We start from the raw sequence: 15,835 nt of genomic DNA on the forward strand, positions 1-15,835 counted from the left end.
CAAGCGCACCCGTCCCTCTCGCATGATCTTCTTCGCCGCCGCCCCTCTCGCCCAAGCTCCTCCGCCACCGCGCTCCTCCCGCCCGGTCGCGCCGCCGCCGGGGACGACGGCCACCTCCTCGCCGACCACGGCGTCCAGCCTGGGCTCGCACGCCATAGTCCACCTCCCCTCCCGCTCTCGCTCCCGCTCCACCGCCGACGGGGGGTAGGAAGACGTCCACCACGAGCGGCCTCCCGGGGCGCCAACGGTTCCAGGCAGTCGGTCGCCTCGGGCGGTGGCGGCGGATCATGCAGTGGGAGGTGGAACCACCGGTCCCTCCGGCGGAACGGCGCCGCGGCGGCGGCGAGTGGGAGCAGCGTTCGCATGGCGAGGACGGCGCGGAGCACCTTTAGGTGGAACTGCCCTAACCGCCTGAGCGCCGCCCGGCCCCTCCCCCTCGTTCAAGCTCTTGCCCAAGCTGCTGCCGCGCAGCATGGCTGACGCTCGTGGCAGTATGACTGCGTAAATCCGATCCGTCGCCGCTGACAGGAAAGAAGGGGAGAGGTTGGAGGAGTTGGAGATTTGGGTGGGGAGAGGGAGAGCGGGTGCCGATTTTTACATGGCGTATGGTGATCTGTTGTTGCAGTGTTCTCAACCGTCTCTGAGCTTGAGCTGTGCATGGGATGAGGGGCAAATCAGTCAATGTTTGATGAAAGACTAAAGTTTAGCTCATGGATTCAAACAGCCCAGCAGGACTAAAGTTTAGAGGTTAAAGTTTAGCCCGTAGACTAGTGATCCAAACAACACCTAAGTGGACTACCTTTTACTCTAGCTTGGTTGATTCTTGAAAATAATTCTAACGCGGGGGAATACACATATATAACTGACAGAAACATGGCAAATTCTTAGCAAAAAAGGTAAAATACATTGACACATGAACTTGTCGCAAGCTTAATTATTGCCGGTCCATGTTGTTATCTCGGTCCCGCACGTCAGCCCTGCAACCCTGTTTTCTCAAAGGTTGTATAAGCCTGTACAATCCTAAAGCGAACAGGGATCCCATGCCTTTCTTTTTGAAAACTAAATAAAATATATGAGATTGAAAAAAAGGACCGATTAGGATAGGATTGGCCAGTTACGGCCAACTTCATAAAAGGAAAAACTATGCTAAAATGAAGAATGCAAAATAAAAAAATTGGAAAAATCATCAAAGGATAGGAATGGCCTTCGAACACAGAATCGCTTGCTTGGTAAAAACGTGACATACCAACCCAGCCCACGAATGTTTGAGTTAAACTCTAGAAATAGTTTTATTTAACGCAGATTCTAGTTTCACCGTGCCTATTTAATTCCTCAGAAAGGTAAATGATCTAGGGTCTCCCGCGCCGCCGCCTCCGCTGCTGCCCCGCACCCCGCCACTGCCACCTCCCTTTCTGCGCGGGTGCTTTTTCACGGGAGAAGCCCCGGCGGCGGTCTCGCGCACGCAATCGGGCGGCGGCCCGAGGCCACGCGGCGCTACTCGTCCCACGCTGCCGCCGCCCTTCACTGGTTAGCGACCCTAACCTAATCTGCGGAGCAGCTATGGCGAAGCCGGAGGAGAAGCTGCGCTGCACGAAGGAGCCCTTCATCGAGGATGTCGGCGCCCGGAGGATGTAAGCACGCGCGTTCTCGTCCCGTTCACGAAGCATAGTCCAATGATTACACTGATTCCGCCGCTCCCCGTGTCGGTTGTCTGCTTTTGATTTCAGAAAGAGCATCCGGTTCAGTGTGCTCTCGGGCAGCGAGATTCGCAAGTCCGCGGAGGTGCAGGTCTGGAACAGCCGGATCTATGAGCACGACATGAAGCCGGTGCCGAATGGGTTGCTTGACATGCGAATGGTAATGACCCGCCCGAGCTTGCAGCGTTAGCTCCGCTCCACATTGAATCAGCAGCTTATATCGTTTTCGTTATATGCATTTTGATTGAGGAGTTGTAATTGGTAGTTGTTACTTAAGAATGCCTTCGTAGCATTGTTCAAGTAATTGCAATTTATTTCCGAATGTCCAATTTCAGGGACTTGCTAGCAAGAAAGACACGGAACTCAAATGCAGCACCTGCCATGGTCCATTTGCTGAATGTCCTGGTCATTTCGGTTACCTGAAGCTCGCACTTCCAGTTTTTAATGTTGGCTTTTTCAATTGTATTCTGGACGTGTTGAAGTGTATCTGCAAGGTACTGCCATGAAGATACTTACATCATGGGTGTGTTGAACTCTGCCTTGATACTTGTTCGCTTGTGCTTTCCCAGGGCTGTAGCAGGGTTCTTCTTGCAGAGAAAGATCGCAGAGAGTTTCTGAAGAAGATGAGAAATCCCAGAGCCGATGCGCTACAGAAAAGTGCTATCATGAAAAAAGTGAGGGACAAATGCAAACTAACCTGCTGCCCCCGGTGTGAATACAAAAACGGTAAGCTATCCTGCATTGTGCCCATAATCATATTACCGTAGGAATGTCTACTACCGCATATTTGTTTGGAAGCTAACATTTTCTAAAAAGTCTCTCAATTCTTTCCTGTTTTTGTTGGAAATACAGGTGTAGTTAAAAAAGGCAGAGTAGGCCTGATAGTGATTCATGATTGCAGCAAAATTTTGGACGGACATACAGAAGAACTGAAGAATGCATTACAACACAAGAAAGAAAAAGTGTCCACTAGTTCAGTTCGCATGTTAGACCCTGCAACTGCTCTCTCTCTATTCAGAAGAATGGTCGACGAGGTAGGAGCCATTTTTCATTCTTCAAAATTCTTACATGAAGAGAGTACCACAATATATGGGATATACAGTTATTTGATGTGTGCTGCTACTCAGTCTTTTACTCCCTCTGTTCCAAATTGTAAGTCGTTTTGGCATTTCTAGAGACATAGTTTTTACTATGATGTAGACATAACGTATAACTAGGTGCAGAGCAAAGCTATGTGCCTAGAATAGCCAAAACGACTTACAATTTGGAACTGAGGGCTCAATAACACTAGGACAGTCACATGAGCTTGATAAAACATTAAGCCTACCTAACAAGTTGCCCCAAGCACATTGGTTGCCTCACACTGGATGCTATTCTCCAATTTAGACTCATTTTCAGTTTTCTTTTTGAGTTTGCTAAGCAAATGTTACATGTCCCCCATGTTTCTGCAGGATTGTGAATTGCTAAACCTTGGTGATAGGCCAGAGAAACTTATTGTGACGGAGATTGCAGTGCCACCTGTACCTATAAGGCCTTCTGTTGTTGTTGGTAATACTAGAACAAGGTTTGTTCTTCATTTTCTTAAGAGTTCCTGTGCCTCATGCTCATTGGTGATCCAGAACAACCTTGCGATCATGAGTTGTCTCGCTTGTTGCAGTAATGAAGATAGCATTACTGCTATATTGAAGAGCATTGTTAATACAAATTCCATCCTTAAGGAGACCCTTCAAACTGGGGGCCTGTTCTCCAAGTGCTTTGTAAGATATCTCAGAGCTGCTCACTTGTCTGTTTACATGTTTCTGAAATTTTCCATTCCTCTCCTTTTCTTTTGTAGAGAAGCTCTTTCATATTTATTGTTTTTTTGTACCATTTTTAGAAACTAGTGTCTCTTTGTGTTCCTTGTAACCTGCAAACTAGTTCAATATTATGCAATTTAAAATTTAAATTGCCTGTGAAGTGCTATTCCAGGTAATAAGTTGTACATTGCAGAATTGAACGAGATTCATCATTTGCACATATGTGCTGCTGTATTGTCAACATCACAATCTAAAGTGTTATTAACTAGAAATCTGACATTGAATCAGGTCTTCTAAATATATTAATTAGCTAAAACAATAAATTGGAATTATGTGCAATTATTGGACAGTCATCCCTAGAAACTTCAAACTTCTGTCTTATTTCTTGCTGTTAGCCTCTAGCACCTCCCAAGATCACACCAGCCACTCACAGATGGGAAACACAGACTACTTTGTGGCACCGCACACCAGCACGCTCTTTTGTTCACTAAAATTCACCACACTTTAACACGACATTACACTGATTTTACACAGCACAAACACGCACGCACTAAGCTGCGTCTCAGCTGCACAACCCGGCCAAGAACACTCACGCAGCTATCTCCACTAACACAGCCACACGCTGTACACTAATCACTCAATTAGCACACAGCCACTACTGCTGTATACTAATCATGCTTCACTATGCACGCACTCCGTGCTTCACTCACACATTGATCGACTTGCTTCACTTGCAAACTGATCAGCACTACACCACTACACTCCTCCCCCTTCTCTCACTTCACTTGCTGCAATCACTTGCTGCACCACCTCTCCTTTTATAGCACAAGACAGCCCTAGTGCCTTACTCATGAAGACTCAAGTCTTGCCTTACACACTAAGGAGACTTGACTTGCACTCTGAGGCAAAGACTTGACCTGTACTAAGAAAGGATCTGACCCACACTAACATCCAACAAGGATTACACTAACACTTGCTACATTAAACCTTGCTTGTGATTCTGATCTTTAAAATGGCAGGGATCATATTTTCAAATGCACGCTTTGATTTGCTTTCATTTTCATTCTGGAAACATATTTATCAGATTGTAACTTTTTTGTTGAGATCTTTAGCTAACACTCCTCTTTCTTTCTAGGATTGCTGGCAACAACTTCAACTTCAAGTTGTTGAATTTGTAAATAGCGATGCCCCCTGTCTTCCCGAGTCACAACATCGTGGCCTTGTTCAACGACTCAAAGGGAAGACAGGCCGATTTCGTGGTAACTTGTCTGGAAAACGTACTGAGTACACTGGAAGGACTGTCATATCTCCTGATCCAAATTTGAGAATAACAGAGGTACTCGTCCATGTTCAATTTATTTCCTTAATTTCCACTTCCCAATAGTTTTCCATGTCATCTTTAATTAATACTTCAGGTGGCTATTCCTGTGTTGATGGCTCGAGTCTTGACTTATCCTGAAAGGGTTTCAAACTATAACCTTGAGAAGCTGCGTCAGTGTATACGGAATGGACCATATAAACATCCAGGGGCTAATTTTATTATAACCCCTGATGGCACAAAGCTGTAAGTTCTAGATGATCTTCTGAATTGGTAGCTAGCCCGACCTTCATCCATCATTCTTTTATTCTTTTTTAGGAGCTTAAAATATGGTGATAGAAGGATTCATGCGCGGGATTTAAAGTGTGGCTATACAGTTGAAAGGCATTTAGAAGATGGTGATGTTGTCCTGTTCAATAGACAGCCGAGTTTGCATAGAATGTCGATTATGTCTCACAGGGTATAATTTCTCCTTATTTCGTTATACTTACTATACTTAAACATTTGCCTCACATTTGGGTACTTGCTTTTGTACTTGAGAACAGGCAAGGATAATGCCATGGAGAACACTGAGATTTAATGAGTCTGTTTGCAACCCGTATAATGCTGATTTTGATGGCGATGAAATGAATTTGCATGTCCCTCAGACAGAGGAAGCTCGCACTGAAGCACTTATGCTCATGGGGGTAACATCTGCTAACCTTCTTTGTTATACTTGAGCAATTTTTGGTTTTATGTGCTAACACCTAGCATATTTTTGGCAGCTGGTATTTACTATATCCATTGCTTTTGCAGGTTCAGAATAATTTATGTACTCCTAAGAATGGGGAGATACTGGTTGCTTCCACACAAGATTTCTTGACTTCATCTTTTCTTGTTACAAGAAAAGATGCTTTCTACGATAGATCTTCCTTTGCTCTTTTGTGCTCATACGTTGGTGACGCAATGGAGAACATTGATTTGCCAACACCAGCCTTGATTAAAGTAAGAGTTACATACCTAGTGAAGTTTTTGTATGGTCATATCTAAAAAGTTATGCTAAGAGTGATGCCTAAAGTTTGAATAGTTGATATCATTTAAACATGGTAAATTAGGTGCTTTCTATTACATTTTGTAAAACAAAATTATTATTTGCATATATAAAGCATTTGTCTTTCGTTGGTATTCATCTTTGTAAACTTTGTCTTTCTTATTGAGATACGCATATCTTTTGGTATATTGTATTTTTGCAGCCTATTGAGCTTTGGACTGGTAAACAATTATTCAGTGTGTTAGTTCGACCTAATGCACGTACAAAGGTGTTTCTGAATCTTGCCGTTAAAGAAAAAATTTATTCGAAGAAAAAGGAAAAAAAAGAGGGGGAAGAGGAGGAAAAGGAAACAATGTGTGGAAGGGAAACAATGTGTCCCAATGATGGTTATGTCTACTTCCGAAATAGCGAACTGTTGTCTGGACAAGTTGGGAAGGCCACTTTAGGTAATGACTGTAATTCAAAAATGAGTATCAGTATGCCAATTATATGCTGTTGCCTGTAGCATATTGTATCTATTATAATGTGGATATACATATCAATCTAAACTTTCGGCCAAGTCAAATTGTATTGTTTTCTTTCGATAGTTATTTTTTTTCAGAGAGCATTACTGTGGACAACATAAGTCTTATGTGATTTACTCATGAACCTACGCGTACACTATTACAAATGATGTGTAATTTTACCAGTTATTAGTAAAAAGTTTTGTTCACTTGTTCCTGTAGTTTACGGGCACCTGCTATTTTTCATTTTACATGATCGATTTATAAGCAATAAATTTTTTTTGCCCTTTATCTGCAGGTAATGGGAATAAGGATGGCATTTACTCTGTTCTTCTAAGAGATTATAATTCTCATGCTGCAGCAAGTTGCATGAATCGCTTGGCAAAATTTAGGTGAGACACATTCTACGCTTTGTGTACTCTCGTCATTCATGTTACTTTATATGAGAGGTGATTCATTTATGGATAAATCATTTTATGCCACTTAAAAATTTTCATGATTCCTCATATGCCACTGATGTCCCAATGACATGTAAGAGATGCATGGAATTTCATAGTGGCACGAAGGGAGTTCACCCTCAAGTAATAGTGGCACACCGTCCTTTTTTTTTGTATATATAGGAGAGTTAGTAGGTTGCTTGGGCCAAGTTAGCTAACCTTACACATAGGCCTCAGTGCCAAGTTATCTACATATGCACCATAGTTTTGCAAATTTTTGTATGGAAACTTTGTTCTGATCTGAATTATGTACTTTACCCTCTGCAGTGCAAGATTTATTGGGAATCATGGTTTTTCCATTGGTGTGGATGATGTCCAACCAGGAGAACATCTAAATCGGCAAAAGAAAAAGAAAATAGATGAGGGGTACAAACAATGCCACGATCTTATTTCTTTGTTTGCCAAAGGTGCACTCGCGTTGCATCCTGGTTGCAACGCAGCTCAAACGTTGGAGCATAAGATAACTGGTGTGTTAAATGAAATCAGAACGGCTGCTGGAAACGTAAGACTGCACCAAGTTTCACTATCTTGTTTATTTTTTAGTGAATTAGCATTTAAACGGCTGCTGACAATTTATCGAGAATATAAATGTTATAACAAGTGGTCTAATGCCCCACATTTTAGCCTCATGTTGCATATATATTTTTTTCAAATGCCGTGGGTCTGTAGTGTTACTTGGGTAAGTTTCCTTGTAGCACTGTAATTCAGTGATGATGTAGTGATTTTGTCAACTGACTAACCAATGTGTACACTCTGCCTTTGCTGTGCTTTTAAGTGGATTGCTGAATTTTTTGGATGAAACATTTTTTTCAGGTGTGCATGGATACACTTCACTGGAGGAACAGCCCATTGATTATGTCTCAGTGTGGATCTAAAGGTTCTCCAATCAATATCAGTCAGATGGTTGCTTGTGTTGGCCAGCAATCTGTCGGAGGGCGTCGTGCCCCAGATGGTTTTATAGATAGAACTCTTCCCCACTTTCCTATAAATTCAAAGACCCCTGCGGTAAGGACAAAAGGATTATGGCTTGCTAATTTGTGCATCGGGTATTTCTAGTTCCATTCAAATAAATAAATTCTGCATTTTTTGTGACCACCATTGTGCAGAATGACTGCAAATTGCACATCTTCTACACTGCTTGTTCGACAGTGCAGATCTAATTGTAGCATTACTTTTCGTTTCGCAATTCACGTGTACCACAACCATGACACTTTGCCGAATAATGACATCTCTTTATTTGATGAATCTGGTGATTTACTGCAGCACAGCAGTAGTCTGTAGAGAAATTGGAGCTTTTGGAACATTCTTCTTTTTAAAATAATACTATTCTGCTCTATTCGTAACATGTGTGAATCTGCCATTTCGTTAATTTTAATCATGAAATTGACATATTTGAATATGTAAATTCAGTATTCTGATAAGGTTTTGTCTTCCATTTGCAGGCTAAAGGTTTTGTTGCTAATTCGTTCTATACTGGTTTGACTGCTACTGAGTTTTTCTTCCACACAATGGGTGGTCGAGAAGGTCTTGTTGACACAGCGGTATGTCTAAATTAAACATGTTTTTCTTGCATGTGCTAGATGTTGCGTTCTATAGGGATTGCATCATAAAAGATGGCTATTGTTCATTTAAGTTTAAATATGACTTTCTTGTGTTACTCAGTTGAATAAGTAAAAGCAGACATGATGACATTATTGAAAATATATCACCCAGTCTGTTTTCCTGTCCAAATTGTTTTTCACTATGACTGGTATATAATTTAGTAGTTCTAATTAAACAAGCCTAATGGATCAGTAAAGGAAAAGTAGGCACCAAAGGATCTTTGATCCTACTAACTGTTACAGACTTGTATTGATGGAAAATACCATCTTTCTCCGAAGCTGACATAAAGTTAGACAAATCATTTGTCCCCTGACACCAGGGATACAGAAGATGGTTTTTGAGAGTTTCTGCATGATATATGTCCATAATTCAACTTAAGGTACTGACAAGCACGTATTAGTTATTACAGAACAACAATAGACCATTGACAACTACACAGCAGACACTGCAGAGCAATAAAAGATCTTCAAGTAGAAGCAAAAGCTCATCGATCACATTAGTGTTGTTACAGAATCATCCGCACTTGATTTGTATCATCAAGAACACAATTGATGGCTATTTCATGTGCATTCTCATTCACAAATTTTACTGGGGTCCTGATATCTGCTTGCTTCCTTTGTTGTAATCTTTTTTTAATCATAGGTGAAAACAGCAGAAACTGGATATATGTCCCGCAGATTGATGAAGGGTTTAGAAGATCTCTCTGTTTTCTATGATCAGACAGTCCGTAATGCTAGCGGTGGTATAGTTCAGTTTTTGTATGGAGATGATGGCATGGATCCTGCAAAGATGGAAGGAAAAGATGGCACACCCTTAAATTTGGATCAGTTGTTTATGAAAGTCACGGTTAGTTTTAATGTAGAGAATACTTTGCTATATGATCATAAAAATGTGCTCTGATCATTTAACTTTTATAGGCCACATGTCCTCATAGGGGGCTGGATACATTATCTCCTGATGATATCAAGCAGATGTTAGAGGATAAGCTCACACAGCATAAAACCTCATCCGATGGTGGTTGTAGTGAAGAGTTCAAGGAATGCTTGAAAAAATTTCTTGAGGAACGTATACAATTACTAAAGTGCACAAGAAAGGCACTTCATCTAGATGAGAAACATGTAGGAAAGAATGATTCTTGCATAGAAGAAATCATTGCTGCTAATATTTCTGGTATATCTGCAAAACAACTACAGGTGTGTGCTTATGACCTCATTCATGTACCTATTACAGATTTATGTTTCGATGAGAGCTGTAATCTTTAATCAAACTTTTGCCAATTTTTCAACTGGCTTGCATGTAGTTTTAATTTTCTGCAGCAAATATGCCATAGGACACATCAATATGGTACATTCATGCTTCTTAACTGACTATAAATTTGTGAATATCTACTGTGTTAAGGGGCTAGCATTAGATGCATTAGTAGTTGCAAAATATTAAGTTCCATGTGTTGTTTGGTTTTCGATTTATGACACAAACAAGTTCATGGGCTAGCATTAGATGCATTAGTAGTTGCAAAATATTAAGTTCCATGTGTTGTTTGGTTTTCGATTTATGACACAAACAAGTTCATGACTTGGGACTTGATATGAACCTTAGTTCGCAAAGAGGTAACTACCATGCTGATGATGGCCAGGCAGCATGCCTTGAAGGGAATTATAGCATTAAAAGTGTGGAGACACTTTAGGTCGGGAGAAACTTAAATTCTTTTATTGCTTGATTCATAATGGACACAGGCTATCCCTGTTATAGTCATGACTTGACCCATCAGAAATAAATGTACTTTCCAGGGAAGCTTGCCCTTATGGCCACATAATGACATAACACATGGCTTATATCGGTAATGAAGTAAAGCCCAACTAACAATGCTACGGAAGTCGGATCATCCTTCCAGATGGTTGAACTGAATTCTTAGAGCTGCTGTCAATTGGGACTTTTAGTCCCTCACTTTTTTCCCTGTTAAGTAGTTCAACTATGTTTTTATATTGGACAAAGTCCAAATTACTCCCTTCAAGTATAGCGGAAGTCTAGATAACCCCCTAAACTATGTTTTGGTTCAATTTACCCCGTAAACTATGCTATTTGGTTCAACTTACCCGATAATGCAATTTGTCATTTTTGTTTCTCCATACACAAGTTGAATTATAATTTGAGACTTTGCATGGTGGTAGTGGACATCATAATCTATATTAAAAAAATGTTTTATAAATTTTTCATCATTAGTTTTTATATAATTTTGTATCTCAAGGATAAATTTTATTATTAAATATCCTACCCTATCAAAATAATGATAAAAAAATTCATGATATATATTTTTTTAACATGTCTTATGATGTCGGCTATCATCTTGCAAAATTTGAACTTAAGACTCCACTTGTGCATGGAGAAAAAAAAGACAAATTGTGTTAAGGGGTAAATTGAACCAAATGGCATAGTTTAGGGGGTAAACTGAACCAAGAAATACTTTATGTTGTTATCCAGACTTTGGTTGTACTTGAGGGGAGTTATTTAGACTTTTTCCTTTTGTATTTAGAAAATTTTCACTGGTGACAGCTGTAGTTTTCTGCTTTTGTTAGATTACCACGTGTGTGGAAATTACTATATAATCTTTCGAGAAATGGAAATGGCAAATCTGCATTGAAGTATTAGACTGAAGTATAGTAGTGTGTGCCCAACAAGGTTGTCAGAGTGTTAGACTGTTAGGTACAGCCCCGAGGCTTGATCTTTCTGTGTAAATCCAACATGTACATCTTATATTAATTAGTAATGTGTTGCGAGTAAGTCTTCCCTGCTGTTCCTGACCTTTTTTTGCCACACTTCTTTTTATTATGTTAAAGCAACATCAGGTTAGCATACAACACTCACAATAAATTACAACTTCTTCCTATATAAGCATTTTTTACCCTGATATAGTCAACCAACCATTAACCTCATATCATGCATCTTTTTATCTCTCTGTTTGTTAGGGGCAAAAAAATGTTTGCTTGGTGATCCAGTAACATAGTTTAGGCTGTAGTTAAAGTCTGCTCCAAAGATTTTTTTTTTCCCTTCCAGTTTTGCATTCCGTGCTTGTTACCCTTATTTTAGAAGATTTATTTTCCTTTTTTTTTCCTGGATCAGGTTTTCTTGGATACCTGTTTTTCTCGTTATAACTCAAAGGCAATTGAAGCCGGAGCATCTATTGGAGCAATTGGAGCTCAAAGTATTGGAGAGCCAGGGACTCAGATGACACTGAAAACATTTCACTTTGCAGGAGTAGCTAGCATGAGTATCCTTTTTACCTCTGCTTCAGGAAAATGTTAGTTAATTCTGTGGCATTGAACTTGCTGAATTAGGATGTTTCAGCTTATTTTCTAAAATTTTCTACTTCAGATAAGTGCTGCTAAGATTGAATCTCTGAAAAATAATATCGACCTTTCAGGAATTTTTACAAAGAACTTTTATGCCTCCATCAATTTGGCTCACTTTATTTAGCACAATACTTTCTATGCAAAAGTCCAGAAATAGAAATATACATATAGCATGTGAAGCCGAGCTCTCTACGTTATTCAATTTGTTTCTTTAACCATCAAAAAGATGTTACTCTTGGTGTTCCTCGCATCAAGGAAATTATCAATGCTGCTAAAAAGATAAGCACACCTATTATCACCACTGAGCTTCTGTCTAGGAAAGATGTGCTGTCTGCACGCATTGTGAAAGGAGCTATGGAGAAAGCAGTGCTCGGTGAGGTGAGTTGGCGCTTGATTGGTTTTGTTACAGATAATTTATTAATTATATTCACTTAAAGTTTGTTTTGTATTATCCTCTGGTTTTACTAATCAAACTTTTACCATTTTTCAACTGGACTTGCAAAGAGTTTCTCTGCTGTTACCTTACTTTATGCTATGGAGGCTGAATGTTACCTTACTTTATGCTATGGAGGCTGAGTGTTGAGTAGCTGTTCTTATGTGATACAAGAAAATAGCACGTATACTAACTTTACATGTACTCAGCATCTACTACCATGATAAGGGTACCGTTATAATGGAACTGCTTTTTGTGCTTGTTTGTGAAATTGGGCAGCAATTTTAGATTTACAGTACTATATGTTGGCTTGAGGTGGAAATTATTCAACGATTTGTATTGGTTTTATTTTTCATGGATCTTTCTGTTATATAATAGCATGAATCACCAAAATGAACAAAAATTCTCCTTGGATATTTTGTACCAAGTGTGATCTTTTGACCTGCCACATCTTGGTAGATTTCATACAGTCGTTTTGGTGCTTGCTTTTGGATTGATTATTTGTTTGTTGATCAGGTAGCATCAGCCATAAAGATTGTCTTGAAATCAAGTCAGCCAAACTTGGTGGTCAAACTTGATATGCAACTTATAGAAGCTCTGCACATGGGGATATCTGCTGACTCTGTGCAGCTGTCAATTTTGAATCATCCCAAGATCAAGTTAAAATCTGAGGTGTGAGCAAAGTTCCAGGCTTTGTACATTTGATGATTTTCCTTTATCTTTACCGTGGTTGCAATTTACAGTTAAATGATCTTTGCAGCATGTCCGTGTCATCGATAGAGCCAAGTTGAGAATATATCCAGCTGGAACGGATAAGTCCAAACTTCAGCTTGAGCTGCATAACCTCAAAGCCATGCTTCCGAAAGTGATTGTGAAGGTGAACAAGATGTCCACTGTTAAATTTTCTTCCATTTTCGTTTGCAAAAGTTTTCTTGCTACTATGATGCCAACGCTGACCTTTCTTGAATTAAAATCAGGGCATTCCAACTGTTGAAAGAGTTGTTATTGACGAAAGAAAAAAAGAAGGAAAACTAGAAAAATACAACTTGTTGGTTGAAGGGTAAGCTTTCCTATTTATTTATTTATTGTTTAGCAGCATGAACCTTTTGCTTTCTAGCTTTGATAACCTTCCATTTTTGTGTAGTTTGCGGGTAGTTTAGAATTGCAGGATCTTAAAGCAATACTACCTGACCTCTGCAGTATTGTCCTGACATGATATATGCTAATCAAAGAAATGTGTAATTACAGAACAAACCTCCTGGCCGTTATGGGTACCCCTGGAGTTGATGCTAGGAATACAAAAAGTAATCACATCATGGAAATGAACAGCACACTTGGAATTGAAGCTGCTAGGAGATCTATTATCGATGAAATTCAGTACACAATGAAAAGTCATGGCATGAACATTGATGTCAGACATATGATGCTTCTGGCAGATTTGATGACATACAAGGTATTGTGATACCTCTGTACATTGATTTTTTTCCCCCTCCACACCATGTACTTTTATATGCTTTACGCACATCCTACTGCTTTTAATGCTTTGGAACAGGGTGAAGTTCTTGGCATTACTAGATATGGCATTGCAAAGATGAAAACCAGTGTGCTGATGCTTGCTTCATTTGAGAAAACCTCGGAACATCTATTCAATGCCTCATACAGTGGCCGTGAGGACGAGATAGAGGGAGTCAGCGAATGCATTATCATGGGCATTCCCATGCAACTCGGTACCGGTATTCTCAAAGTCAGGCAGAGGTATGTGCTTCGCTTATGCTCTTAGACTCTGCTATTTCGAGACGATGCGAGCACTCTTCTCGGCACTGAACTTCTTCACAGCCGATTTGTTGAGAAATTTCCAATCCTATATATTGTTGTAAAACTTCTAGGATGGCATGAATTTCTTAACCAACCAAACGGTTTGTTAATGAGGTGTACCATTTCCCCTGCAGGCTCGACCATCTCCCTGAATTGAAGTACCAGCCGGACCCGATATTGTCGTGATCCATACGCGTGGATCTGAAGCTGGAACTCTGTACATATATAGCTGGAGCATACATGCATAGCGTAGGGCAACTGCGGCGGCTGTAATTTTTTAGGCGAACGTCTCTCCATGAGGCAACAACGTTCAAGCGAACACCACCTTTTTCGGCTGCTTTGGCTGACGTAGAGAGTAAAAACATTGCAAATGTGACACTGTAATTGGTACAAGTCAGAGCTATGGCAGGCAACACCTGCCTAGGCAATACCGTGCTTGGACTAAACTTCTCTGCAGGCTAATGATGCCTGGGAATCGTTGTTTTTCCTGTTGACCACGTAGTCGTAACCGGGACCAAGTTTTTTTTCACCGCACTTTTAGGTGGTTGACGTTGACCCCTTGTGGTGCTTGTAAAGCTTGGTTTTACCAGTAACATAGATAGGCGTCCCCATGCTTACTTAAATACTCACGCTTGGCTTTTGCCCTTTTTTTTTTGTCAATCAAACCGTTTTTTTTAAAAAAAAAATGCTGTCAGCGGTCAGCCACACAATTTTGCATCTAGAAGGGAGGTGGCTTTTGTTGGACCTGCTCCACTCCACCAGCGGACAACCCAGCCGTGCGAGACAGGGCCGCATCTCACGTCTCACCAGTCCCCGGCTGCCCTCCGTCGTCAAGGCTCGAAGATCCTCCACGCGACCTCGACTCCGTCCTCCCTTGCTTGGTTGACAAGCGACCATGGATCCGTGGTCCATTCGTGCGCGAAACAGGAGCGAAGCAACAACGCAGGGCATATGAACCTGCGAGTGCCCAAATCAGGCCACTCGTGTCCCCCATACCGTACTGTTATTTGTCAAAGGCTCTCCAACCGATCCCCGTCAAACAAGGAAATCAAAAGTCGTTATGTGCATCTGGCTAGGCCTTTTTCCCGTTTGTTTGTTCAGACATCGTTGGCAGAGATCGAGAGAGAGTCGGAAACAATCTTGACATGATCCGGGAAAGAAGAGGATAGGAAGGGGAAAAAATAATCGCGCGTTTTGATGCGTCTTTTCCTGCGGCTGTTGCCAGCCGTTGAGTTCTTAGGAACTTTCTCAGCAAGAGAAGTGGCATGCTTGGACGTTTTCCTGTGATGGCACGTACTAGGTTGACCTCAGTGGGAGAGCGTATTATATTTCCTTGCTTGTCTGACTCGGTACCGTTGCTTGTGCGTTGAAGCATACTCTAGCGCTTAATCTGACCAAACAGACGGTATCTTTTTAGTTCTCGCAAGAAAAAAAAAAGATGGTATCTTTTTAGAAAAAAAATGCAGTAAAATTTCATATTGGAGACATGCGGAATCAATCATCAAGAAGATAAAGTGATTAGTGATCAGACAGAGACAACTCATCCGGTCCTGACAAGCTCAAGCTGTCGAGGCGCCGCTGGTACACCGTGCTCGTGCTGTGCGCGCGCTCGTGCGCGGTGCGCACGGGCCGTACGTGCGCGCGCGCTGGCTTTTTGTTTAGCTTTTGTTTATACGCACCATCGTGTGCCGTGTGCACGCGTGACGCGCATTAAACTACAGCGGCGGCACGCGGAGCGGGTGAGAGCTGAGAGGTGGGGTGAGTTGTTTATTCAAGCCAAGCCACGGCTTCATCGAC

At 41.1% G+C, this 15,835-nt stretch overlaps 1 protein-coding gene across 1 annotated transcript; it reads left to right on the forward strand.

Moving 5' to 3' along the window:
- Window positions 1-1,359: 1,359 nt before the first annotated feature.
- On the forward strand, window positions 1,360-14,661 carry LOC101755203 (DNA-directed RNA polymerase III subunit 1). The gene is made up of 27 exons (XM_004976000.3): window positions 1,360-1,631; window positions 1,728-1,857; window positions 2,033-2,191; window positions 2,267-2,423; window positions 2,550-2,731; window positions 3,149-3,261; window positions 3,355-3,454; window positions 4,629-4,829; window positions 4,909-5,057; window positions 5,130-5,271; window positions 5,357-5,497; window positions 5,607-5,795; window positions 6,044-6,287; window positions 6,643-6,736; window positions 7,109-7,343; window positions 7,655-7,846; window positions 8,284-8,382; window positions 9,086-9,289; window positions 9,361-9,636; window positions 11,561-11,708; window positions 12,017-12,168; window positions 12,740-12,895; window positions 12,984-13,100; window positions 13,201-13,283; window positions 13,472-13,676; window positions 13,776-13,978; window positions 14,173-14,661. The coding sequence occupies exons 1-27, from the start codon at window positions 1,561-1,563 to the stop codon at window positions 14,222-14,224; spliced, it is 4,194 nt and encodes a 1,397-aa protein (XP_004976057.1). The 5' UTR covers window positions 1,360-1,560; the 3' UTR covers window positions 14,225-14,661.
- The last annotated feature ends 1,174 nt before the right edge of the window (window positions 14,662-15,835 follow it).

This window comes from Setaria italica, chromosome VII, assembly GCF_000263155.2.
Source record: "Setaria italica strain Yugu1 chromosome VII, Setaria_italica_v2.0, whole genome shotgun sequence".
Taxonomy (NCBI): Eukaryota; Viridiplantae; Streptophyta; class Magnoliopsida; order Poales; family Poaceae; genus Setaria; species Setaria italica.